Below are 27,544 nucleotides of genomic sequence, written 5' to 3' on the forward strand. Positions count from 1 at the left end.
TTCTGAAATAACTACACGTTGTTCTGTCCATATGTCTAATTTGCTTCAGTAGCATTCTTCAGCTGTACGTTCCACAAACGCTATATTTGAAAAGTGTCTAAGGTATATTAAGCATAATCTTATTTGTACTTGTTGCTTTAATTTTTGTACTTGCCTTTAAACCAGATATATAAGTTGAAAATAATTTTAAAACAGGACAAATTTAAAGTCTCAAGAAGTCATTTAAAAACTGAACAAAGCAGTCCACCCTTTGTAATTAGACCTCCACTGAAATTAGAGATAGCTTTTTATAGCTTTGGCTCTAAACGGTGAGACTACGGCGCTGTCCTGTTGCATTACGCAGCGGAATTGTAGAGTAATTGGTTTGTCTGAGACTGGAGTATGTGATCATGGAAAAACACTACTGTGTCAAGTTTGAAACGCTCATTTAGAAAAGAACAGTGTCCTATGGGAAGTAATCTGCTCTGTAGCTCTTGGGCTGATTGAGAAGGAAAAGCCTTATGAATTCGTGTGTAATATTGAGAGAAGATGTGAAAATTAAACTATAATAAGAAATATTTGAAAATTGCTGGTACTGATATGAAGGTGGGAAAGGGAAATTTAAACTGCATGTGGATGACCAGATCAGAAGAGTTAGGAATGAAGGCAATACCATTCGATAGTGTGATGCTCTACAGACTCTACAGTATTCAGGAATGCTTTTATGTATGATTAAATTCCAAAGAAGATTTTGAGAGTCTCTATATTAAAACCAAATCAGTCTAAGTTCAGGAATGTAGGCAGGCAGTGTCCAAATACTTTTGGAATAAGAGCTGAAGTACAACAACAAAAAGAGATGATCCACTACTTCATTCCCCTTCCCTCTGTGAAATGGTTGTATGGGGCTGCTGCTTCCCATTTCCAAAGAAAGGCTAATTCTGTAATGACTCTAGCAATCGGAGACACAGGAAGGTTATACTGTACTTTTAGTCATCTCTTGATAAAGATTTGGAAGTGTGGACCATAAGACAAAGCAGCTTTTTGCTACTCCTTCAGGTTGTCTGTGAACACTGTTTGATTAACTTAGTTATTGGGTGTAAACACTTCAGTTAAACAGTGTCTTGTCAAACAGCTTCAGGCTACTTTTCCTGCCGTTGGCCACTTCCGTGAAGTTACGAGGAAGTCTGGTAGTGTACTACGCTTTTGTCAATGCAGGGTAGTATTTATGCCATCTTTGTTTCTGGGAAAAGCCTTTTATCTTTGAAAGACAACATTTACTTTATTTTGATATTTGGTTATGCATGTATGAACATAGAATAGACATTGCTTCTCTTGAGAACCTAGAAGAAAATTATTCAGCATTCTATTTATGTTTTAGCTTCTTACGTTATTTAGGAGTTTCAGAATAACTTCTTAATTGCAATAGGCTTTGGAGGCACTTAAATACAAAAGTCTCATTGTTTTTAATTTTTTATTTTAAAATCGATTCAAGTGTGTCTTTGTAAATATGATTTTAGTGCTGTGTGTACAGAAAAATATCGATGTTAGAAAGCATAAAATATGGATGCAGTTTTACTTGTGGATATAGTGCATCCTTCTGGGTCAGATCTACTTGAGACATGCAGTACAAAGCTGAGCGCACAAATGTATTGTCCTTTCCAAAAAAAAGAGTACACTAATGTATTTAGAATGCTCTGTTTTCTATTGCTAAATAATTTATTTAGTGTATCCAAATATGAAAAAAATTTACACTGCAACATTTTTGTTGTATACTTCAAGATTTTTTTTGCTAGTCTTCGTAGACCTGTCTTAAGATGATATATTCACCTCTTGTTTGGCAGAATGAAGAACTACAGTTAGTATTTACAATTTCACCTAATAAGCAAGCACAGCAGGAGTACTTTTTACTGCCATAAAAGAGATTGGCAGTACTTTCTAAGAGTAAGTTCAGCCGTCTGAAAACTGATAAAGAGCTGTACCCCCAAAGGGTTAAGAGAACAGAAAAATGAGGAACTTGGATAAACTTGTGTTGCTTATACCAACTAATGTATTTTCTCAATGACCTCATTTTGGTTTTGAGTGAGTGTTTTTTTTTTTTTTTTGGTTGTTCCTGTCCCTCTTGCCACAAGCTGGTTAATTAGTATTTTGGAGAGCTTCAGGAGTTTTGAAGTTCTCTCCTTTCAGGGTCAGTGCGGCTTTAATCATAGTCTGGTGAATTCAGCAGGTAGCTTGTTCGGTTTCCCAGAATTTTGTACTGTGATTCTTGAACCTGACTTTGTTCGGTGTGGTTAATCCAGCTGCTCCTCAGTTTACACAAGCATGCTAGTTCTCTTTACTCTGCATATCATATTGTAGTCAAAGGATGGGAATATAGGAGAAAGATCACTAGGAGATGGCAAGGCAGGGAAGGAAGGAATGTTGTAAGTGGAACCTGAAAGTTTACTGTAATAATAATTAAAAAAAAAAAAAAAGGCATAAAGTTCAAAGTCTATTCTGTCAGGCCAGTCTCGGAGAGCTGGAAGCTGTCAGCGTGCTGTCCGTTGATGCGGATCTCCTTGGCAGTCCTTTTTGGACTCTTTGAGTCAGCTGCAGCTGGGAGCTCTGGAATAGTCTTGTCAAAATTCTCCATCTTGATCTGATATTCCCCTTTGGCACTGCGAGCTAGCGTGGAGGCAAAGCGATGGCACAGCATGATCTCTGAGGGGAGATAGGACGTCCTCCTTTGACACATTTCTCCTGTGCCCTCCTGCACAGCCGACAGAAAGACCACTAGCTCGAAATGGCGAGTAGCCTCCCTTTGGAGGAGAGCAGCCAGGGGACTGGATGGAGTGACAGAGTGGTAGTAGGTCAGTGGAAAGATGAAGAATGGACACTCTTCAGAAGTAATACTGTCCAGGTGGAAGTCAACGCTAGTTTGGTGCAGCTGTCCGTTTTCCTGTTCTTGGTAAAGAATAGCAGAAATCTGGACGCTGGTGAGCGGGCTGGAACGGGTGTTGGCCACCTGGAACATAAGGTACGGCTTGCCCTCCTTGTGGCTCACGACAGCAGAGCGGGTAAAGCGGATGGAGAATGCCCGATTCTTTGGTCGGGCAATCTTTGCCACAAAGGCACCTGCGTAACAGAGAAGAACAAACTGAGTACGAGTGTGGTGCCTGGGTTTGTCTCCTGCCATCTCTGTGTGAGATGCCGTGTGAGACAAACCAAAGAAACAGGAGGCTTAGTAAGGGGGACAAGTTTTTTGGGCCTCAGCCTGCATGTTTTAGCTGCTAGACTTGCAATCACTGGCATCACACTAAATCCAGTGGTAAATGTATGACTTTCCTGAAATGCTTCCGTTTCTACGCTTTAATTTACTAATAGTTGGAGCGTGAGTTGCTGCTGTAGGAAAGAGTTTTTCTTGCCCCTGCTTGCTCTGTAATTAGCAGTAGCACCTCGTCTTAGAGTGTTACTGCTTGAGAAGCTCAGTAAACTAACTGCTGTATTCTTTAAGTCTATAAAAATATCTTAAACCTGAACATAATTGTGCATAACTTAAAATTACTCCAGTGACCTGCCAAATGCCTGTGACATTCTAAAGATTTCCATTACACTGGCTGCTGAGGCATACCTAAATACTGAATTAAAGGTTATTAAGCATTGTCAACAAAAACATTTCAGCCAGCTTTAAATAGACAGAAGTAAACCTTAATGTTTATGAAAACCAATTGACTCTAAATATTGTAACTCAATGCAAAAAACTTACGGCTCGTTGTTTAAGAAGTGATTGAAAGTCATCAGTGGGGAGCTATAAATCCCAACCAAGGAAAAGTGGTACTTCCTACTCTCTAGTACAAAGCTTAATATCATATAATTTACCCTTTTTTTGAATGTAGAGTTGACTGCCTCGTACATAGAAGAAATATTATCCTTTCAGTAACTGACCTTAATCCATCTTTCTCGGGAAGATATCAGTATGACCACTCTTTATTTCAGGCTTCATTTCTTAAATATTACACCTATGCTATCTGAAGGATTAAATATGAAGGTTTACCTGTGATGAAGGCTTCCAGCATGAGCCCGAGGACCATCTGTATAGCAAGCAGGGCAATAGCGCTAGGACAGTCCCCACTTGGGAACATAGTGCCATAACCGATAGTGAGTTGCGTCTCCAGTGAGAAAGAGAAAGCAGCTGTGAAGCTGGTGATGTACTTGACACATATAGTGTGGTTGTCAGGTGGAGCATCGTGGTCCAGCTCCAGGTCCCCATTCATCTCGGCCAGTAAATACCAAAGCACTGCAAAGACTAGCCAGTGAATGACAAAAGAAGCAGAAAAGACAAGCATCATCCATCTCCAGCGCATGTCCATTAATATTCCCCATGCATCTCGTAGGTATGCAAGACCTTTTCCTTGGGCACCATCCATCTGGAATGTGCTGTGTCCGTCCTTAGTGACCATCCTCAGGTATCTTTGGGTTAGGAGTGGAGCACTAGATTTGGTGTTATTGCTCTCTAATGTATCTGTCCTCATCTTCTGGAAAAGAGGAAAAAAAAGGGGGGGGAAGCTAATTTGATACAATCCAGCATATTTGTATTTTGCCTAATGTTCACAGATTTTGACACATCAGCAGGGGTCGAAATACTGCAGCCAACAAAAGAGGGCTTATATATTGCAATCCAGAGAAGATTAAGTTAGGAGCCTGGAGTGGAATTTACCACTGTTTGTGGTAATACTTTGCTAAAAAAGATTAGGTTTAAAAATCTAACTGCTTCTCAAACTTTCCCTGCTTAGTCATTTAAATACAATTTTCATACTTTACCTCCCTAAATTTACATTTTAGTTGCATCTTTTTGTTCTTGTGTGGAGGGTTAGGCATGTTATATTTGAAAAAATTAATTGAATCTTGTCTGCTTAATTAAAACAGCTTAATTTTGCAGTTTCTTGTTAGCAGACGAGTATAATAATTTACCAATGTTAATATGAAAATATCACATTATTTCCTTAACATGTTCATCTGTTTTAGGGGAATGTTGTAATTTACCTCATTTCTACAGAAACGTATTTCCTTTCAGACTTTTCTAGCTCAGGAAATGACTGTTTGTGCCCACCATGTCCTGTTAAAGCAGAATTTCAGTTTTCAGGGCAGAGCTGCTTCTGTGTATCTGAGGCCATTCATGCAAGGAAAGGATAAAAAGAGGGCAGAAACCAATACTGAGAATATACCATGATATAATTTGATGTTTAGTCTGCCTAAGCAGTATATTTTTTTTGTTAGTGACCAAATATGAAAATAGGACAGCAAATATATGGGAATTGGGGAGGGGAGGGTGGGTAGAGTTGTAGATGAGGGAAGCAGAATGGAAACTTTTGTGTGTACCACGTGTTAGGCTCCTTTGTTTACTTCTTAACCCCAAAACAAAATGACCAGGCTTCTCAAAGTTGCTGAGCATCTTTGAACAGACACTGGCCACCCAAGTCAGTAAATGGTATTAATACTGAATGTTCAAAAGTTCAGCTGGGACAGATTAAAATAAATAGGAGTTCATGTAAGAGGAGAATTCATAAAGTGTACAGCCTATTTACAGACAGCAACGAGGCAGCTTGTACGTAGAACAAAAAGCAGAATTTTAACAATATACCTAAATCCTGCAAGTCATAGATGTCTATGATATATTTAGAAACATGTAGACAAAATTGACTCATCAGTTATGACCTTTCTCTAAATTACAGTCTCTCAGTATATAATACCAGTGTACATACAGGCTAGAGGAATCATAAATTTCTTCCAGGAATGCTCTCTTTGTTTCATCTTAAAAAGCGTTAGATCTAGGAGTCTGGAAATTCAGAATGAATTGATAAAAGGTAAAAATCATTCATGCTATCTTTTGATCTTGTGAACCAGCAATTTTCATGACTGTTTACTTGATCTTTATAACCAGTTTTAGTATGTAGTAATTTCAGACCGTTCTTTTTGCCTTTGCTTGTTTAATGCCTACTGAAGTAGGAGAATTAACATCAGGCAATAGTTAGCTAAATTCTCATTTTTCTTTCCTTCTGTAGACTCTCAAACCATCCAACTATTTCTCCTACCCATACTTGAAGCAAAGGAACCAGAATAGTTCATTGCCTGAGTGAAATTGTGTTGTTTTTCCCTCCTTTTTTTATTTCCCCTTCACATCTCCTACAAATGAACATTTCCAAGCTGCTCCCTGCACCAAAGAGTACCATGAGCTTTCTGAGATTCTCCTGTTGAGCGATACCAGGCTCATTTTCTTGGAGAATTCTGATCATAGTCTTCAATTTATAACACGACTCCTGACTCGCCCCCCCCCCCCCCCCCCACACACACACACCTCGACCACCTTCATTTGAGTTTCATCTTTGGCCTACTGTGCAGTTCTCTAAGTAGACAATTTTCAGTCTTGCTGCACTGCAATAGAGTTTACAATAACCTGAGTACACTTTTAAATGCTTCAGGTACCAGGTGTTTGAGTTGGAGAATGGGGATATCTGAATGGGGAAGAGTGGTGGGGACCATGTGCAAAAGGAGCTGTGAACAGTGCCTCTGTTTGCTCATTTTGGAATGAGCACAGTTCACAAGAAGCACTGCCTTGTTTGAATAGGGTTGAATACAGGATAAAATGCCTTTGGGTGTAAACGTCATGCGCTCTTGGGGGTGGAAGAGTGTGTGTGTGTAAATTGTCAGTATTTTGAGGGCAGTAACTGCTTCATCGCTTCTGAGTATTTGAGGTTTGCAAAACAGACGTGCATTGAGAATATGAATCTGCTACTGACTGATTGTAGTCCAAAGCCTCTTTTACAATGTTGTATGCATTAACTATGTGTTTTTTTAATGTGTTACTTTTTTGGATATGCTTTATCTTCCACGCACCCGTGTTAAGATAGCACGGTTAAGGAGAGCAGCGGACTGCTCAGATCAAAAGCTGTCAGTGTTACAGGATATAAATTATGTTGATTAAGTAGCTTTCCAGGATCAATAATCATTTGATGTTGACTTAAAGCTCTGGAAAAACTTGGTCGGTGTCCATCCGCAGGTTGTTTTGGAAACTTTTTTCTTGAGGAGAATACATTACTGATGGATTTTGAAGGTACTTGAGAATCTCCGTTAGTCTTCGGCAGTGCTGCTTGAGACTCCCAGCAGGGGAATCTGCCTGCTGAGGTTAACCAGGTTGCTCCTGTAGTCTGATTTGACGTAGGCGTCTGGTTTTTCTTTTCTGGGAGCATTTAAAATGTTAGATAGCTAATGAGGTGGCAGTGATAAGCTTTAAGTGTGTAAGTTCTGGTTCCAAAACTATTTTTTGAAAAAGCTATTAATGGCTTTAAGAGCCACAAATCTAAACTCTTTATGGGGAAAAATGGGAAAGAGAGAAACTACATAGGCTCTGACAGTGATGAAATTGGTTCAGAACAAGAGGCAAAAGAACAACTGGGGAAAAGTTTGCTTAGGCTGAAGGAGCCTTCCCTTGTATTCTCGAAAGCAGAGTCAACACTACCTGTTACTTCACGTTTTAAAAGAATTTTCCTCCATATACTCATTTCCTTGCCCTATGGAGTTTTAAAAAAAAAAAAAAAAACACTTCTCTTCTTGTTAGTGATAAATTAATGATAAATTAATGAGGTTTTAAAGTACAACTTGGAGCATCTGATCTGATCCCCTGCGTAGCATGGGCCTTCGTGTCCCCATGTTAATCCCTGTTTCATCTACAGTATATGCTTTAGGAAAGACATTCAATTTGGACTTGAAAAGAAAAATTGTGTGTTGATGGGGAATATTTGACTCCACTGCTAAATATATACACTATTTCTAATCTAGGTTTGTCTAATGTCATCTTTTGACCTTTATTTTATGCTGTTTGTCTGGCTTTGCTTTTCTTAGTTCCTGGCTTGTGAAATTATTGTAGCTTTGGGGTGATCCTTCCCCTTCCATGTCCCAGGTGGTGTCCTGTGACAGGTATAGACAGGGACTGTCAGAAAAGACTTTTCTAAATCTTTTTGGCCTGCTGACCTGTCTTTTAAAGTGCATTCACTGTTTGTAATCCTTTCTGTTTCCAGTCTGTTGAAAATTAAATGACTACCGCTAGCTCTGTAGTGCGAATGGCAAATGTCATCTTAGGGTTTTTTGTGTGTATGTTTTGGGGGGTTTTTTTCCTCTCGTTTTACCATCCTCACTCTGGCTTCTCTTGTGTACGTTCTTCTAAGACAGGTCAAGGTAGGGTGAATACTACCTTTACAAATCACAGTCACAGGTTCCCTTTTCCAAGCAGTTGGACAGGTTCTAAACTAACATGGCTTGCTGATGACTTATTCATGATAAAACCTTGCCTTACAGCTCTAGAGTATCACTTGCGTTTCTGAAGTTCATGATCCAGCACAACTCTCCATTTCCGTGCTTATGGCTTAGAGTATGCTGCACTGATCTCCCACACTCTGCCTTTCTGCTTGAGATGGTCTTCCTTGTGTTGTGATAGTTCTTTGAAGAAACATCGCTGTTTCATACCACCATGTTTCTTACCTTTTCTTTTGGCATCCTTTACTTAGCCTTTCTCTTGACAGCAGGAGCTCGGCTGTTTTGACTTCAGGATTGCAGAGGACTCATTTGCAACAGTGTCCTCGTTTGCTTCTTGTTTGCCTTCCCAATTGAAGGACATTGGCAGTGACACTTCCAGCTTGTTTTCAGCTCAGTATATTAATGCACCTGCTGCTTCCCTTTTAGGAGCTTGAATGCCCTTACGTGGAACTATGTTCCAGGAGAAACTGCTGCAGCATTGCTTTACCTGCCCAATTTCCGCTCTTAACAAAATGTGTTCTAAGTGACCTTGGAAAGGATTTGAGAAAGTTTATACTGTGCTACTTCATTGCAACAACAAAGTAGTCAAGAGGAGGTGCAGTTTGCTGGGAGTTGCTGCAAAAACTGGTTGTAACTGTAACATAATTTGAACTTTCAGTATAACATTGAAGTTTATTAGAACCCTAGTAATGCTGGCATGCCCCTTCCATGAACATGTACGTTCCTTCTTTACTTGACCTAGGTCCAGATAATCATGTACCTATTTCAGGTTTAAACACCATCTCTGTGCTGTAAGCTCTGGTCATTCAGATGTGTTGTTACTTCTGAACTTTGCAACAGAAGCAACCTAAGTTTCTTTTTTCTTTAATGGCTCACTGTTAAAACGGCAGTATTTTTATTTTTTTGATCCAACAGCAATTCTTGAGATGCATTGACATTAATATAGGAGATAATAGGCGGTAATTCAGTTAGTGAAATAACTGCTGTAGTTGAATACTTATGCTACAACTATTAGTTGGATAGTTGAGATCTCCAGCACGTTTGTCCTTTTAGGTTTTGAAGCTAATTCCTCATTCAGATGAATAGGAGTATTTGTGACAAACCTGTTTTTTGGGAGGTTTGGTCCCCCCACCCCACCCCCACCCCAAGTCATCTGCGGAATTAAGTTAACAGTTTTCAGGACTTGTCACATTTATAAATAAAAGCCTTTTTAAAATGAGAACTTTTAATTTGTTGAGCCCAAGTTATACATTTCAAAACGAATGCCACAAAATACAGGATGTAAGAGTTCTTACTCCTGACCTTGTGTGACCATTTAACAGAATGTACTTGAATAAAATTATTGATAAAATGGGAGAAAATAGAATGTGTTTAACAGCATAAAAAGTGAGACTCCTTATAGATGTGACTGCTGGCTAGAACTGCAGTATAATTTCACAAAGTACAGCATGCTTACAATACTGCGAGGATCCATATGAACCATAGCTGTTGATTATGAAGTAGCATCTGAATGGACCAACTAGTCTGGCCATCTTCAGAGAAGCAGAAAAACATTACCAAGACTTTGCTTAAATGTTTAAGGTTTTAAAATGTGCTAATATTTGTTAAATCCTTTAAGGAGAATACTTAAATGCCAAGTTTTAAGTTATTGTTAATGAAGGAGTAAACTTAGAGTTAGGAGAGAGGATGTTATTTGATGCAAGGCTATAGTAATAGGAGTTCGTTGAATGTTTTTATGGAACTTGCCATGTTTTGAAGAGCAATCTTGCCTTCAGTAATGCAGACTGTCCCAAGGACTTGTCTAGAATGACATATTTTTCTAGGACATCACGGTTCATACTCGGTGACCCATGCGTGGTTTTCCTGAGCAGTAGTCACAGCAATGTGTTCAGAAGCACAATCGGAATGCATTGGTTGATGCAAATGATTGAAGGCATGAGATGGGATTAAAAGTGGGCTTCAAGAGATGAAGAATATTTCTTTATTTTCTCATGGAACGGAAGTTAAATGCTGAGTTAGGAACACAGCAAGGAGGTGAGGATGACTTTCTTCTAATACCTGGCTAAGTAACACCCGATTACCTTAGCTGTGGTGTTGCAACTCTCCCTATTTGTAGAGCGTTGCAGAGAGTCTTTCCAGTGCTGTTTGTCTTGATAGCTTTCTGAAAGGATGTTGCATGATGTTTTAGCTCTGTATGCTATTATGAGCATTATCAGCTGAGAGAGCATGTTCTTTTTTGCAGGAAAAACTACAGAAACTGCTATCGCTATTGTCACTTAACGTGAGAAGCTTCAGAAGTGAAGCTCTGTGCCCTAACAATAACTTGGAGTACTTTGATTGCAGAATGATAGGGCTATTTCTAATTGTACAGTCAGAAAAAGAAAAAAATAAGATAGCTTTGTGTACTTACCAGTCTCTGAAGAGTGTGTGTGTGCAGGCGAAGGGAAATACCTGGCTTCCAGAAAAGGTACTGGGCCAGTTGTATGTATTGGTCCCAGCACTGGCAAGAAACTTCCCACAAGTGGTTGGTAGGAAATTCTTTTTTTCTTTTTCTTTTTTTCTTCTTTAAAGGGGTTTGTATGTCTCATTCCTGTGTTTATAATGCTGGGGGGGTTGGTTTTCATCTGAAGCTGATTCGATTGGTCATTTTGCCTCCAGGGGGGCCGGTTAACTCTGATCATGTGGAAAAGAATGCTGGTTTGTTAGGAGGGTTTCTTTACCCAACACAAGCCCTGCGCAGCCCAGGAGAAATCCTCAAACCCTTACTTTGGAGAAGGGGTGCAGTCTCCCTCCTCTCCTTAATCAAGGTTGTGGGTTTTTTTTTTTTGAGGTTTGTATAATCTTACTTAAAGTTTTACTTGAAAGTTCAAAAGGACAAAATTCCTCTGGAAAAGCTGAATGGAAAAAGTTCTGTTACTGCTGCTGGAAAACACAAGCTGTTCTCTGATACTTTCTTCTGAACCAATGTCAACTAGCGTGCGTTTGGGTGAAAATGGAAACTCCTGGGTCTCGTTGCTCCTTCTCTAGTGCCCCTTCTTCCTCTTCGCCTTAGGTCCTGTGCTGCTGAGCGCGAGTGTTACCAAAAGCGTGGGCTGCAGCTAACAGTACAGCCCGTGGTCTCTGGAGGGTGTTGGTGAATTGTGGCTTAATGCTAGTCAGAAGATGGAGATCTGGCCATTTTTGTTCCATCCCCACACTGCTCCTTTGTGAGAACCTGGAATTAATCACAGGATTTTCTTTAAGCCTGAGAATGAAACAATGTAGGTTAGGTGAGTTGCTGCCCTTAGAGGTGGGGAAACTGATTCCCTGCAATAGATGAAACCATTTTTACTTGCGTTATTTTCTCTCTCTCCCTCTCTCACTCACTTATTAGATTAAAAGAGCTCTTACAGGGAAGATGTTTTAGCTGAAAGAATGCAGAGTCGTCAGCGGGCTGCACTACAAAAAGGAACTGCGAGGACAGCTTTGTAATGCAGTAGTACTTCACGCTTTCTTTTTCTATTTTTTTTTTCTTGGTTAGCTGCTGATGTGAGGGCTTTGATCGAACGTCAGATGTAAGAGGATCTGAGAAACAAAGGCTGTGGTTGTTTGCAGTAAAACTACTGAAGGCCTGCTGGGAAAATTATTAATGTAGACTTTCCTGCTTAGGAAACAAAATCCTCCCTCACTTTTTTCTTTAACCTTCCCCCCCCACCCCACCCCACCTCCATCCCCAGTCCTAAATTACAAAACATTAATTCTTTGCTTCATTAGTATGGAACATTTTAATACATGTTCAGGCACAGCACTGTAAATTGTGATAGGCATAGTGTGACCTTCAGAGCCAGTGAAAGTAATGTAGCGCGAGGGGACACCCACCACTCAGTCAGCCTGTAGGAGACTGTGGTTTGCCCTTGACCCTTCCCTGTGTACTCCAGCAAGGTTGAACTTCCACTACAGACAGACTCTTTTATTCACTATGACAAGTAGGTTTTGTCACTACCGTAAGAAGCTATGTTTTGTGCTGTAGAAAGCTTATGGTCTCCAGTCACATGTTTCAAATCTGATTCTACTGAATGACTTGAAAACCGAACTCACACAGTGGATGAAGTAGTCGTAGTATGGGATTTCCAGGTATCTGTAACGGAATTAAATGTTCTTGTTCATCTCGTTGGATTTAGTGTTTGGTCTGTGTTCATGCCCAGTGGATGGTGGTGAGCTTAGTAAAAAATATGAGCTCAATACTTTGAATAGTAAGTCTTTGAGACCTAGTATTGAGAGTGCGAGTTTCAGGAGGGAGAGGAAATAGAGCTGGAAACTGGGATCAGAACTTCTAACTTATGCCCCTGACTTTGGCCATAAGTGAGTCCCTTTGCTCTGTGTGTACTTTGCTAGTGTCCATCGTATGCCAAATACTGTCCACGTGAGAAGGTTGTCCTTTGGAAACATTATCTTAAGTCCATTTGTTACAGTTTTTCTTCTGTAAAATAAGTTACTACAGTATTCATCTAGGAAAGTTATATGAAGTCCTTTTAAAAATACTAGATGCAAAGGATTTTATCTTATTCTCTGGAGGAAATCAGTGTAGCATGCACCAGAAAGAAGAGAGGAAACCAAAGCACATAGGAGACTTCCCTAGTTTCCTCTGTATTTAGAGGAAACAGTATTGCTGTCAGTCATCACTTCCCTGTTTATTCTCTCCAAACACTGAACATGCCATAGGAAATGTAGTCTGACAGCATGGAGAACTGAAGTTATTTGTCATTTTAGTAGCAAGTCCTCTACCTAAACATGTTACCACAGGGCTGTGTCCCAGATTCCTAGTCTTGTTCTTTGCGGTTAGTCTCTCCTCAACTCCACGTTGCACAGCTGTAGGCTTTTTTGGCTGGATACTGCTATGCTCTATCTGAAGTTTTCTGTAAACACCGTGGCTGGCTTTGTGACAGGCTTGAACAGAGGTGCCCTTTTACTGTTCCTTCTCTTCAGGACGTCCAGTCAATTAGTCCAAGGCAAAACCATAGACTGCATTTTAATTTTTTCATCTTAAAACATAGCCAAATACTGACTTGCTGAACTAAGTTATTTCAGCTGAAAAGAGTGTTCTCAGGGCTAGGAATAACTTGGAAAGTCAGTGTTCTGGGACTTTGGAAGTTATAAATTTGTATGTAAACTGTAGGAACATTCCTATATGCTGTTTTGTCTGGTTTTTTTTTTTCCTGTCATTTCTATAGCTTGTGTTTTCTGAGCCTTAATCCTTGTGACTTGCGTTTATAACGAATTAGTTTCTTGGTCGATATACATAATGTTGAAGGTTGTCTAGTGCCAAATTCCTGTTGACACATACCTTGCTGTCCTTTAGTATTGTTTTTGGTGGTAGCCTAGTACCAGAAAACTTAAGTGTGTTCTGATATGCTGTATTTTCTACCCGCTTCCACAGAAGTGCAGCATCAGATCAGTCACCTGCTGTGGCACACTGCCGTGCTCCTTTGGTTAGAAAGAAGGTTGCAGAATCGCAGATTATACCATCCTCAACTATATGTAATATTGACCTCGCAATTGGTCGATTTCTTGTTTAACTTTGTAATGCTGTAGAATCTAAAATGATAAAGGAGAGAGAGGATCCAGCTCGTCTCTGATCCTGGCAAACAAGACTTGGTGATGTTTGATCACCTCTCTGGAGGTGAGTGTTTCAAACCCCACAGCTCAAAAGGGGGATGTAATTTTCTGCAAGCTTACAGTAAAGAACCTGACTTCAAACATTCAGTGCCCGTTCGTGGGAGCAAAACCAACCGTATTCAAGGGCTGTATACAGGAAAACCTGAATTGCCTTGAGTACGCCTGGGGCATGTACGTATCTGCAGAGAGGCTAGAAGCTCAAGCAGCGATACGGATATTCAGTGCCAGTGTGACACAAAGTCACAGTATGCCTTGGGGTAACATGCCTTTCAAAGGCTTTGGGAAAACCAGTATAGAGTCAGTGGGCCGGTAGCTTGCCAGGGTTAACCGGCAGCGTGCAGAATCTTAGGTGAACTTAGTAACAATGGAAAGAAACTACGACATTTTACTTGGTAGGGTCTCTATAATTGCTCAAAATAATGTTGTTGTTGAACAGGCCTCACCTAATAGCTGTGATTTCAGCTGAATTCTGATCCCCTGTGAAAGGAGCAGATGGAGCTCTAAAAATAAGACTTTCTTTTCTCAAAAGAGCAAACTAAGCTTCTCTGGTTACAGTGTTTTTGTGGTAACAGTGAGCACGTGTCTGTGTACCTTTTGCTTCTTTTTCTAGTATTTCAAAAATGGGTTCTGAGGAAAAACTGAGGCATGCATCTTATCCTTTGCATCTAGTCTCATCCAATCTGTTAAGGCTGGATCACAGCTCTATTCCCAGGTCACTCTCTTAGATGATCTCTTTTGGTGTGTTTTCCTTCCGGCTGACTTGGCTCTGTAGCTCTCTGGCTCCTAGTGTTCTTCTACCTGAAGAGCATCACTGAGATGCTTCCCTGCGCTTCCTGTTACTTTTATCTTTTGGAAGATCTAAAATTAACCATGTATATGTTTTCCAGATCTGGGTTTCCTGCGCAGTGTGTTGTCCTCATTTGTATGCCATGAAACATGCAGAAAAATGAAAGCAGTTAATCTGCAAAGATTTATTGTTTCCAGATAAGAAACTTTGCCCCCGTTGCCCCTCCCAAAGGAAGAGGGTCCAATGTCTCAGCAATTTGGTTTTATTCAGAGCCAGTATCTGAGGCTTCCCAAAATACACTGTTTGAAAATTTAGGACTCAGAGCCCAGGAAGCAAGTAGTTGTCTTTAGCCAGATGTCCCCATCAACAAAATAAATGTGTGCTTTGGTTATGTAAAGGTTCATAGGTCAGATGTGCTAATATGAATTAAAACATTAGTATCAACAGGTAACATGCTTTAGCCCTCTCTTCATATAGAGTAAGAATATTCCAGGGTTGCCTTTCTAAGGTCCTCAAGTAAGTGTCAGGTTTGAAGAACTGCATCTTAAACACTGGTGATACTTCCTGCCTTTCCTGTCTACTTGATTGGTCAGGGACATGCAGTCTTGAAAATCCACGAAGGAGCTTGTTCCTGCAACAGTGGTGAAGGTCTTCCATGTACACTTGAAGCACGGGAAACTTGAAACATCCTGGATTTTGTACTTTGGGTTTAATTCCACCTGTACCCTTTCAGTATAGTCCCTCCCTAAAATAAGAACAGTATAATGTGAATATTTTGGAGCCAGAGGAAGGAGAAGTTCTCAGCCACTGTTTTGAGGCTGTGGAAAAGGAACACTGGTTGTTTTCCCTTTTTAAACAAGTGGGCATACTTTACACTCTTCACCAAATAGAATCTTTCTTACCTTTCTGGGTATGTTTAGTACCTTTCTCTAGACCTGAATGTCTTTTTGTAGATAACCACATAGTTTCAGATTAACAGTGGTTAACAGTGCCAGTGAAGAAGTGGTGTCGTGGTTGATGTGAGAATTCTGCAGTTACGCAGCCAGACGTATTGAAAGAGATGTGCAATACCTAAGTTCAAAGTTAGTCCTACCACTTATTTCAGTGGTGGTGTTTCCTTGTCAGGGTGAGTCAACACCAACAGCATTATGTCTGTCTACCCTGAGTTGCTGCAATATAACGTGGACTCCTTTTCTAAAAAATATTTACATCATCTTTTTCTGACTGTGGTGTTCTTCGTTAAGTAACTGAGGATTTTATGATGTATTTTAAATATAATTTAGTGTAAATTAGGAACTGAATGACAAGCCAGTCTCCTAAACTTCTGATTCCTCCTTAAACTTGAGCTTAGTTGCATCTAACTCTTAACATACTGACCTTGGTTCTCCAGAAGACAGATTGACAGAGTTATGTTAATGCAACTGTGTTTTTTGTTTAATCCTTAATCCTACTCTAATCTTTCAGTCCTCCCTAAAACTGTGCAAGAACGCTGTACATAGTATGAGATAAAATATATGGCCTTTCCTTTTTTAAGTTTTACTATGCGTGTAGCAGATATGTTTGGTTTGTGTAAAAGTGTGTATTATTTACAATTTTTAAACTTTATTCCCATTTTCCTTTAGCGTGAAGCTTTTCATGATAAAACAGTTTATTTCTCTCTGCACACTTTGGCTTCTTTCCTTTTGTTTTCCTGTGTCTGTTAATCTCTCTTTTCCTCCTCCATCTTTCCTGTCCTTGTCTCTATCATTTGTATGCTTTGCTTTTTACCTGCATATGTTCTCTTCCTCAGTCTTTTCATCCGAACATACGTAGGGACTGGCAGGGATTTCCTGAACCTGTCTCTCTCCCGCTCTTGCGGGTGACTCTGTCACGTAATCCCTTAGATAAACTTCCTTTGCTCTCTTAGGTCTGTATCACTATTTTCTTTTGGTGCATCTTTGCCTGTAAGGGAGCGCGATTATAAACCTTATGTTTCCAGGTTCCTAACGACGACTGGACTGCATGTTCACTTACGCATATTTTCTTTGCAGTGAGACCAAACTTTGAGGAAGGTGGGACAGCAACAACAGGCAGGAAGCATGAGTTTATACGCTCTGAGAGCGAGAACTGGCGCATCTTCAGGGAGGAACAAAATGGGGAAGATGATGATGGAGGCTGGCGACTGGCTGGGTCACGGAGGGATAGTGAGAGGTGGCGCCCTCACAGTCCAGGTGAGAGGAGATCTGGAGAAAAATGCACCAACAGTTACAGGGAAAGGGTAGGGGGTGATCAAGGCCTGGGAAAAGCAGAGGAAAGGGAGGTGGCATAAGACTTGGGACAAAACCAGGTATTATTTATGTGATTTTGGTCACTAAATACTGCTTTACCATACATAGAGCTCTTGGTCACAAAACTGTTACAGTGGGCACAGAATTATGTGCGTTTTATTGTTTTCTTTTTCTTTTAATGTCCTCAAGGCCCTAAACTTATTTAAGGGAACAATATTCTTCAGGCATGTGCTTGTCTGTGTTGTGTTCCAGGTGAGTATGTGCCTGGTAAAATTGACATTTTTTTTTAAGTTTTTTTTTTTTTAGCAGCATTGTTCTTCTGTGACTGTAGAGTTGAGAGGAGAGCAGTTACTCCCCCACATTAGATAGCATATCTAAGGCTATGGGGGTGATACTGACACTAAACCATTCAGGTTGTTGACCTGTCTAGTTTTGAGATGGTATTGGGAAGGCCAAGGTGCCCTCTTTGGAAAAATCTCAATACATAGCCTGTAACTGAGATGTACAGGGTAATCTTGTCTCTTGCTAAATTTCAAGCGTCTGTTTTGGTCGCTCTTCTCTTTCCCTGGCCCAACAAAGTCAGCCTGGTTCACTTGCTTACCAGTGGTGTTTTGCCAAAGTTGCAGTAGAAATCCAAAGCAGAGCTGGGTGTTTTAGTAGTGTAACTGAAACACTTTTTTGCTACTACTTTAAAAAGATCCTGCTAGCCAGGGAGCTTGCTTTTTGGGTGTCTTTTGGCTACACTAGGCTTCTGGGGAACCCAGGGAATATTATGGTTTTTCTACTACTATACCTTTGTAGGGAAGCAAAGGAAGTACAGGGCATTTCTGTGGCTGAGGTAGACACTGCTTTTCTTTAATTAAAACAAAACAACAAGCCAAAAATACCTTACAATGGGGTGATCACCAGTTTCAACATCCCAAAGACCTTCTAGTACTATAATGGGAGCAACTATTATGTCTGATAGTAGTTGACAGTGACAGTCTGTTGATGGTCACAGTCACTTTATTACTCTTTGCCCTCAAACAGCTGTTAGCTTGTACTGAAGGTTAGCAGTGAGTCCTAAGGCTGGATTTATTATCAGATGTTTTCTATTTAGAGCAGGGCTAAGGGGCAAATTTTGAAGAGTATCATTTTCTTTCCCCTGATGTTTGGTCAGGATTGTTCATTAGATGCTGCTGCTTTGTCATGTGATTCAGAATCTATCAAGCCAGCTGAAACAGTACCTCATGATGATCAGATGTAGCATGTTACTTGAGTGGAGTGCTTTGCAAGTACAAGCCTGCATACGTTAGCATAAAAGGAAGCATAGAGATCTCGAAGTTCAGAAGTTCATGTATGTCTTGAACTCTTCTGGGAGATGTTCTAGGAGAGGTTTCCAATTCATTCTATTCTATCATAGAAAATATTAGTGTTTATTTCAATTTTTGTTGTAGTAGACTAACTTATTTCAGTTAGTTTAATAGGTATAAAAGCCTGTTCTGAGAATCTGTGTAGAAGCTGCTAAATTTGAGGTGGAAGTGGAATGAGTTCACAGCTGTATCACTGGTTTCTCAACTCAGGTCAGAGTTATGAATTTTCCTATTAGTAGTAGCCACAGGACCATGAAAACAGCTTTAATTATATTCTTGATTTAAACAATGAGTTTAGCTCAAACTGACATCACTTAAACTACGACTTTGTATTTTTTCTGCTATTAGGTAATAATGCTAATCATATGTCCTGCTAAGAACAGACAAACATCTTCACAGTTAAAGTACTGTCCTCGTTTGTGTAGCTGGGCCTTCCTTTGACTTGGCTCTGCACGCGCCCTACTAGATTGCAAGTTGCCTGCTTTCTTCTTTGGGGTGAGAACAGTCTGGAGAAGCGTAGCAGTTGTCAGACTTGAGTTTATCGTGTTCTTTTGGTAAGCAAAGAATATTTTAGATTTCCACAGACTGTTATTTTTTCCGTCTTTTGAATTTCTCTATTTCGCATCCTATAACTGTTTATTGAGGGATGACTGACATGCATCTGCTCATCTTCTGTGGTTCTTTGGTAGGCACAAAGGATTGAGAAGATGAGCTAAGGCTGCTTTTATTAAAACCTTGTGCCCGTAAGCATGGTTTCCAGATTCTCTGTGATCCGTTTTATTGAATCTAAAGTTAACTCCCTTGATATGCATGAAGAGAATTATCGTGTCTCTATGCTGTGTTTAAACTGTTCTTCCCTCACACGGCTATGCCTAAAATAAAGTGAGGAATCTTCTTAATATTGACAGTCAAGCAAAGAACGAAATCCATCGATTTTCTCTTTTGATGCCAGGGGAAACTCATCTCAGACCTCTTGGCCAGTATGTTCTGAGGGTCGTCTTGGTCAGTGTTGACTTTCAGTTTGCGTACGTTTGTCTTGTGTTCTGCTAAACTTCTACAAAAAGCTTCTATTCTCAGCCATTCAAAGCTTCATGGAGAGGTTAAGTGGGTTTTGCTGATGCTGGAGTTCCAGCCTCTGTAGCGCTTTCAGCCATAAAATAGATATGCCGAAAACTTTTTTTTCCTCCTTCTTTTTAGTCCAGAAGGATGTGAACTTGCGGTTGGTGGTGTGCTGGGTTTTTTTTCCCTCCTCCAAATGTCAGCCTCAGGCTAATGAGTATGAAAACTGTCTGGATTGTATCAGCAGGCTTTTCTAGTCAATTTGGGTTGTGGAGCTTTTTGGTTTGGGCGTTGACAGAAGACACCTTCCTTTCTTGGCTTATGCAGTGTTTTGCTCGTTGTCCTAGGTAAGTGTTGTAGCACTTGTGTTGTAAAGCCTGTGTAAAGTAGGCTGGGGTAACTAGCTGTGAGAGGAATGTGACTATAGTTTGAAATTCATGGGCTGCTTCAGAGTTCTCTTGATCTCTTCATCCTTTTTTGGTGATTTAATGGCTGCCTGCCTAAGATGCCTACTTTCTGTGGTTCAAACTCTTGGACTCATACAGAGATTACTCTTTAAATCTACAGAGAAGTCTATTTTTTCAGGTAATGATAAAAACATTTTTGGTTGCAAAGCTAGTGAATGATCTATAGATGTTTTGACTTTCTTTTGTTACTAAGTCATCATTAAGGAATATGAATTCTCTTCTTGCCTAAAGTTTCTTTCTGATAAAATTTTGAGCAGCTCCCCTTGAGCAGCTCCATTGAAAGATACTTTTCCTGAAAGGCATTTTAGTGAGGCTTGAGTTTGTAACTTCACATGAACCTGTGTTTTGGCTTCTGCTTATTTGAAAGCCTTCTCAAACTCATCTGGGTTTGTCTTATTTTCAGAATCAACTGCTGTAAATCAAGTAGACTTATTTTTATGGCCACTGTGCTTTGTGCTTCTTGAATATCATAAAGCAGCTAATGCATTCTGGAGGATCTTGCTCTAGAGTTGAGCACAATAAAGATCAAGTTTGTATACAACGTATGCCAATAAGTTAAATATGTGCTGTTCCTTTGTGTTTTGCCTAGTATTTACATTGGAAACATCTTTCATAAATTCCATAGGGTAGCTGTTAAGCGATAAATAGCTATTAAAAATTGAGAGTAAGGTGTACTTGTTTTTGTTTTTGTCATGGGCCAGTAGTCTTGTCTTTCACCTACAGTGTCACCATAAATTGGAGTGGGTAGATGCTGCTTAAAACTACTTTTCCCAACTTGGAATTTTGCTCAGATAATTGTTGCCTAATGATACTGCAGGGCTGAATTTAAAGCTGTTTGTGTCCTAACTATTTTATTTTATAGTTTAATACAAGAATTTAAGATGCATCTTAACTTTGGGTGTTTTAGTGACTGGCAGCCTTGTACTTACCTGAGTTGTCAAGATGCTCTATGTTCTAACTATGCTTTTGTAAGCTTTTGTTGTTAGGAAGCAGGTAGTGTGCAAGGGCCCACTTATCTCTTATTTTTAGACCTCCTCCATCTCTGAAAATGTGCAAGCTATGAAATGAGATACTATATGACTAAATCTTTGCAAGCAAACTGTATGGTAAATGGAACCTCTTAAATTTTTAATTTGAACTTGAAAATACCTGGAATTAACAAAATACGCAGAGTTCACCTTCAAAAACCATGTTTCTGGGTCCTGCTATGAGCAGCTTGTGCCCCTGGAACAGGGATGTGAACCATGTAAAAGTAATCGAGGCATAGTCTCAAGGTAGCCCTTTTGGAGCTGCACAAAAAGTTCTTAATATGTCAAATTTTCCCTCTTCAGTACATAAGAGAGATGAAGAGATGCTCAGTTGTTCTTGAGCCACAGGATAGCAAATGGTCAGATGTTTTAAGCAACTAGGATATAGAGTAGCTAAGTTCAGGCCATCACTCTGTTGTGTATTGGGAAGCCTCATCTAGATGCTGCTGGCTGTACCGAGGAGGTGCCTGCTGGTGGTTTTAATCAGAAATCCATTCTGCATGTCAGAAACCTCTCCTCTTCAGACCTTGGAAAAAGCATTCCAATTCCAAGGAAGTCCCGGCACTTCTGATGGGAGTAAAAAAGTAAACTTAATATTGCTTCCAGTATCGTTATCAGTGCAATTTGAATGTCAGACTTGTCCTTTCAGATACGCTGTGTTGTCCTACTTAGTTGTTGGTTGTTCCCAGAGGTGCTTTCGTTCTTTGACAATGAACCAGCATTTTAATTGTGTACGTTCATACGCATGACTCAAAAACACGGCCCTGAGCAACCTGTGCTTTTTGCATGTGCGCTAAGGTGGAGGCCAGGAGTTGTGGGCAGAGGAGCGTCAGGCAGTGCTGCTCTTCCAAAGAGAACGTAGGAAGTAGTTGTTACTAGAGCTCTCTGAAGTATGTAATCCAGCAGTGCATCTTCAGTGAGACTTCATCTTTGCCTACGTGTTTCTGAAATGTTACGGTGAACAGGAGGTCGGCATACGAGGCCTAAGAACTGTTAAGGACTATTTTAAAGTAGACTGAAAAGATGTGATCAGTGCAAACCTACTGTGCCTTATTTCTTTCCTTAATAACACTGAAAAGGTGGCATCGGGACGTTGATTTGGCTGTTTTGCATACCAAAATGTTTTGTTTGTTCTCGAGGCCTTGCTAAAAGATAGATTAAGCTATACATCTGAAATATTCACTGAGCAAGCACATGCGATACAGTGAAGGCCTTATTGAAATTTGACCTTTTGTTTCCTTGATAAAATGTAATCTTAAACTTCACAGTGTTTCTAGAGGACTGTCATATTACATTTCCTGTATTCGTGAAACAGATTTTTGCATGGTAAACACTAATACTCCAGGGGGTTGATGCCCCTCGTCCATATGAAGTAAATGGAACAGAGGACAGTGTTTCTCCTCTTTGCTGTGATTTTTGGTTGCCACTTAATAAATAGTGCAACTAAATGTTGATTTCCACTGATTGCTGCAAATTTTGTGATTGGGGGGGGAAGGGGTGGAGGGATTTTTACTCCTGATGAGTAAACGGCCAACATTAAAAGCACCAAAAGCTTAGCTGTTTTTTTTTTTTTTTTTTTTTTACTCTGCACATTTCTGATAAAGTTAGCTTCCACTGGATGGAGAGCTTTGAAAGCTGTTTAAAATACATTCACTCCCAGTTTTTTTCGCCTAGCTGCAAGCTCTTTTCAGTTTCAATAGAGAGTTAGTAATACTGCAAAAGATTTTGTTAAGCTTGGCTCAATGAAGATGTCTTCTGAATATATTAAAAGTAGAAGCAGAGTAAAAGTTGCAGTTAGATTTGGAAATTGTTTTCCCCTTCTCTTATGGATTAGCATTCAAAGTTTTAAATTACTGTTCAAGAGACTTGAAGAGTTGTTTTTCATGCGTATATGCAAAAATGCCTCTTGGGGCAGGAGGGGAAAAAGCGTGGGTGGTGGTTGGTCAGGATGCAGCTTCGGCAAATGGTTGCCTAAAAGAAAATACAAAAGGTTTTTTTTGGCATCTCTTATATAAAAGTCAGTGATGACTGGTAGAGGGACATTGCTCAATTCAATCAGCATCTAGTTTTGTTGGTCTTATTTTGATGTTGTGGCATATTTCAGACTATGCAGCTCATGTTTCTTAGCCTTACTTGTTTTTAACGCTCATACTATGATTTATGATGTGGGCATATATATAGTGGGCGGCAACATTTGAAGATCTCCTAATTATTAGTGAAGTACTCCTTTTCTCCCCTCCACCCGCCACCCCTCCTTTAAGATGCCTGTTCATAGGTGGATTGTACCCTGTAGTGGCTTTCTGAATTTCTGTCACTGTCTGTCACCTTCTCCCTACCCCTTCCCCCTTCCAAGTAAGCTACTACCCATTGGGACTGTCTTGTAAAGTTACTTTCCCCCCACCTTAGACGGCCCTCGTTCTGCAGGCTGGCGAGAGCACGTGGAGCGACGGCGGAGGTTTGAATTTGATTTCCGGGAACGAGATGATGAACGAGGTTATCGACGAGTACGGTGTGGCAGTGGCAGTTTGGACGACGACAGGGACAGCCTCCCTGAGTGGTGCTTAGAAGATGCAGAAGAAGAAATGGGAACATTTGACTCCTCTGGAGCCTTTCTCTCTTTAAAGGTGAGAAGCTATGTTGGGTCTTGTGTTGGCTTTGAGCAAACGTCCTCTTATGTCAGGTAGATTATGAATGATTATGTTGACTTTGTAGAAGGTGCAGAAGGAGCCAATCCCTGAGGAGCAGGAAATGGACTTCCGGCCTGTGGAGGAAGGGGAAGAAAGGTCTGACTCTGAAGGGAGCCACAATGAAGAAGCCAAAGATCATGAAAAGATGACCAAGAAAGAGGGGGAGAAAACAGAGAGAGTAGTGGCTGGTAAGGGGGACTTCTAATGCATCAGTTGTATGCTACAATATAGGATTTCTTTTAATTCAGTTAAGTAGAACCATTCGATATTGCAGAAACAGCAGAAGAAGCAGTCCGAACGTCTTCACCAGCTGCCAGGTCAGATACCCCACCGAAATCCCAGCCTCAGGACCCGCTGCAGACTAACCTTTTTGAAAGGAAAGAAGAGTCTGTCCCAGAAAGAACAGAAAAAACAGAAGATAAAGAGACTCGAGCAGAGACTACACCGTCAGCCAAAATGTCAAACAGAGGGGAAGGTAATACACTTGATAGAAATTTAGTAAGTTTCCCTACTTCATTGTGATTAGACTTGGTCTCTTTTAAGAGATGAGGACTGAACTATGGCAATGAAAACTAAGGTCACCAACTGCTCTATAAATACAAATAAGATTTATTGGAAATGCCATCTCGCATGCTTGGGATGTGCCTGTACTTCATTTTGCAACATAATCTAGAGAAACATGAGCTAGTTGCAGATGTGCCTCACTGTGGCAGTGCAGATTAGTCTGGGCAAATGTATGTGGCAAGGAACAGGATATGCTAGTCTATGCAGTTTTGCACTGTTAGGACTGAACTGCTTGTTCCTTGAAGTTAAGTTGGGTGTCAGTGCTATAAACTGTACAAGCGCACAGTCATACTTAGATCTGAGAAGTTTTTTGCTTTGATGCTAATTTTGAGTTGCTGGATGTTGTTTTCTGCAAGGAACTTTAACACAGTTGAAAGTGACTTTTGCAAAGATAATGGACTAATTTTTAGCTTTTTCTTTAGATTTGGCTTCTGTTGCTCAACCTCTGCCACAGATTTCTCCAGATACAGCTTCTCCTGCTCATCTTCCTCCTCCTGTTTCCAATTCAAATCCTGCTCTACGGCCAGTTCAGACACCTGTCACAGCTGCTCCAGGCATGGGCAATATTCCCACTGATCCAGATGATGAAGAAGGCCTCAAACACCTAGAACAGGTAAAATTTTTCAAATTCCTTTGTAATAAACAATTTTGAGAGTGGAGGAATGTGGAATGCAAAACTCTTAGAGCCTGTAAAAGCAGAAATATAGCTTAGATTTTATAAGCCACAAAGTATACTGAAACTACTTCCCCCCCCCCCCCCCCATAATTTTTGTGGAGAATAATTAAAGCTTATGTGGCATTTACCATAATAAAGGTACTGTGTCCTCTGTTAACGACCTGCAGATCTTAGTGCTTGTGGCCACTGTCAAGTAGCCTTACAATTTTCCCAGAGAAATCATAAAGTGTAGGACGGATGCAAAAAAATATGTGCACATAAATGAAGCGTAGACTTTATTCATGAAAGCTTGGCAACTGCTGGATGTAGAGCTTTTTTTGTGCTAGTACTTCCATACTTGTGTTATTCCTCGCAGTGGTGGTACTGCATGGGACCACCTAGGCAAGTTGTTTTAAAGCTTTACTTGTAAAGCATGTGAACCGTGCTTATTCATGGTTCTGACAAGATGGTAGAGCTCAGGGTTTCTCTTGTAATTACACCAGTCCTCGAGTTGCCTGTAATCTCTGGTATGCTCTGGTATCACTGGATATCTGGCATCTCTGGCTAGTTCAAGCCTGTTATACTTGGCATGCTTATTTTGGAATCTGTAAGCACACAACTCACTCCTATATTTTTTGCTCTTTTTGATGTCTCCTGCAGCAAGCAGAGAAAATGGTGGCATATCTGCAGGACAGTGCCCTTGATGATGAAAGACTAGCAGCAAAAATCCAAGAGCACAGAGCAAAGGGTTCCTCTATGCCGTTGTTCCATGAAGCAATGCAGAAGTGGTACTACAAAGATCCACAAGGAGAAATTCAGGGTAGGTCTGTGCCCTTTACACTTCCTCTTTTGTTTCACAGAACTGTTAAAGAATTCGTCACAAACTTAGCACCAACAGATATGGAAGCTTGCTTTTACAAAAGCAGCACAAGAAACTTGTCACTCTAGAAAATTAGGTTTTGAAAATGCGTTCTGCCATCCATCACTGCCCCCGTCAGCACACTTGATATCCAGAGTTTACTGCCTTACTATGCCTGGGGTTTGCCATCACTCCATGTTTCTCTGATTTGAGGTCAGACTAAAGCTAGGTTTCATGTCAGTAGCTACTCAGATTGCTGAATAGTAAGAGAAACAAAACAAAAGCGTGTCAGAGTAACTTGCCGAAAAAAATCGGTGAGAAACAGTGAAAACGTTTTTCCAGTCTCATCCCAGACATGGAGTACCCAGGAAAGGAGAATTTCTTTTTTTGATAAAAGAGAGAATAAGTTTTCACAAGCCCAGGGCTCACGCGTTTTCTCAGGTATGCTTGCAAGCAGTGTATTACGGGTTTGTATAATGCCAACTGTTTCATGTTTGCAGTTTTCGCTTAAGAAATCTCAGATTTTTGCACAGAAATTTGGTTTTTGGGGGGTGTTATTTGTGGGATCTGTGTTGGTCTCTTGCCTGCAGGTATTACACACCCTTAAACTTTTAGGGGTGAACAGAAAACCCTGAAGTATGTTAAACATGAAGCGTTCTGAGCAAAAACAAACTCTATAAACTATGCAGTAGTCACCACTGGATGCTTTTACTCAGTGATGGTCTACCAGTTTCTCATTTGAACAAGTAGTTCCTTGAATGGGACCCCGAGAAGTAAATGCTTCCACATAATTTTCTCTTGGGCTACCACTTGTGGATTCATATCCTCTTGGAGGAAGTATCTTCTAAAGATGCTTCTTATGGAGAAGGCAAGAATTACTTACTGTCTTCAGAAAAGCAAAAATGTTATTTTTGCTGAGCTTATATCTATCTGATTCTTACACTGTAAAATAACCTTTTTTTCTATCCTGGCTTTATCTGCATTTGGGTATGTAGAATTAGTATGGGAGACTGTCTCCTTTGAAGGAAGTGAGTGAAATGTTTCTCTGGGAAGGGGAGGGGAGAAGTGTAATTTAGGGGGAGAGAAAGGAGAAACTGCCTCTCCTAATTATCTTCAAAAATGTAATCTTGCAACCAGAGGGGGCTCTGCTCACTTCTTAAATTCCAGAAGCAAAATTTCTATAACAGATGACTCTTGAAGGCAGGACTCTCTTTCTCACCTTCAAAATTGCTCACATTGAAACTGTCTGAGACTGTTTTAACTGTCTGTGCAGTTTGTGTGGGGAAGTAGTACTCATGCTTTTAGCGCTGTTGGCTAGTGGATCCTGCAGAGCTCGGAGGAAGGCAGGATATTTATTAGCTGGATTGAGTTCCACACCACGGTGGCTCCTGAGCTTTCATCCCGGAGCTGACTCATCACCATCCAATGCAAAGTATAAGCAGTCATGTACTTCTCAATAAAGACCATATGGAGGAATGCCGTAGACAGTATAATGGTCCAGACTTGTGTGTTGGCACTCCAGCCTTGACTGTAAAATGTTTTTCTGTTCGCACAAGTGGATGAGAAGGGCAGAAACCGCTGATACTAGGTACTGCGTGTGTTTAACAAGAACCATGCTCTTTGTTTTCAGTACGCTCATCTTGGCCTCCCTTTTCGTTCCCCCCATGTGTATTGGTTGATGTTGTTTCAGGTCCTTTCAGTAATCAGGAGATGGCAGAGTGGTTCCAGGCTGGCTATTTCACTATGTCACTGTTGGTTAAGAGAGCATGCGATGAGACTTTCCAGCCGCTGGGAGACATCATGAAAATGTGGGGCAGAGTTCCCTTCACTCCAGGTCCAGCACCACTTCCACATCTGGTAATTATGTGGCAGTTTCACTATTCAAATAGTCCTTTAAAA

General features: G+C 40.4%; 2 protein-coding genes across 14 annotated transcripts in view; one reads left to right on the plus strand and one right to left on the minus strand.

Annotated features, from left to right (window-relative positions):
• The window catches only part of GIGYF2 (GRB10 interacting GYF protein 2), an 81,757-nt gene that overhangs the window by 34,060 nt on the left and 20,153 nt on the right, over window positions 1-27,544 (plus strand). For 7 of the 13 annotated variants that reach the window (XM_068954851.1, XM_068954854.1, XM_068954857.1 and 4 more), the window contains 7 exons: window positions 16,738-16,917; window positions 23,287-23,504; window positions 23,593-23,755; window positions 23,842-24,042; window positions 24,554-24,744; window positions 25,447-25,606; window positions 27,336-27,502. In XM_068954851.1, the coding sequence (XP_068810952.1) occupies window positions 16,738-16,917; window positions 23,287-23,504; window positions 23,593-23,755; window positions 23,842-24,042; window positions 24,554-24,744; window positions 25,447-25,606; window positions 27,336-27,502 (1,280 nt within the window). The remainder of the gene's footprint in view (window positions 1-16,737; window positions 16,918-23,286; window positions 23,505-23,592; window positions 23,756-23,841; window positions 24,043-24,553; window positions 24,745-25,446; window positions 25,607-27,335; window positions 27,503-27,544) is intronic. The other 6 variants (XM_068954855.1, XM_068954858.1, XM_068954863.1 and 3 more) reach the window with 2 other exon arrangements.
• Window positions 1,752-10,933, minus strand: KCNJ13 (potassium inwardly rectifying channel subfamily J member 13). The gene is made up of 3 exons (XM_009669731.2): window positions 10,676-10,933; window positions 4,010-4,490; window positions 1,752-3,090 (listed from the first exon to the last, which is right to left on the minus strand). The coding sequence occupies exons 2-3, from the start codon at window positions 4,485-4,487 to the stop codon at window positions 2,468-2,470; spliced, it is 1,101 nt and encodes a 366-aa protein (XP_009668026.2). The 5' UTR covers window positions 4,488-4,490; window positions 10,676-10,933; the 3' UTR covers window positions 1,752-2,467.

Source organism: Struthio camelus, chromosome 9, assembly GCF_040807025.1.
Source record: "Struthio camelus isolate bStrCam1 chromosome 9, bStrCam1.hap1, whole genome shotgun sequence".
In the NCBI taxonomy this organism is placed as follows: Eukaryota; Metazoa; Chordata; class Aves; order Struthioniformes; family Struthionidae; genus Struthio; species Struthio camelus.

Excerpts from the sequence above, each read along its gene's own strand:
- KCNJ13 (XM_009669731.2), bottom strand. The coding sequence starts at position 4,487 with ATGAGGACAGATACATTAGAGAGCAATAACACCAAATCTAGTGCTCCA. Across the intron at positions 3,091-4,009 it reads GCTGGAAGCCTTCATCACAG|GTGCCTTTGTGGCAAAGATT; the intron begins GTAAACCTTCAT and ends TCTGTTACGCAG.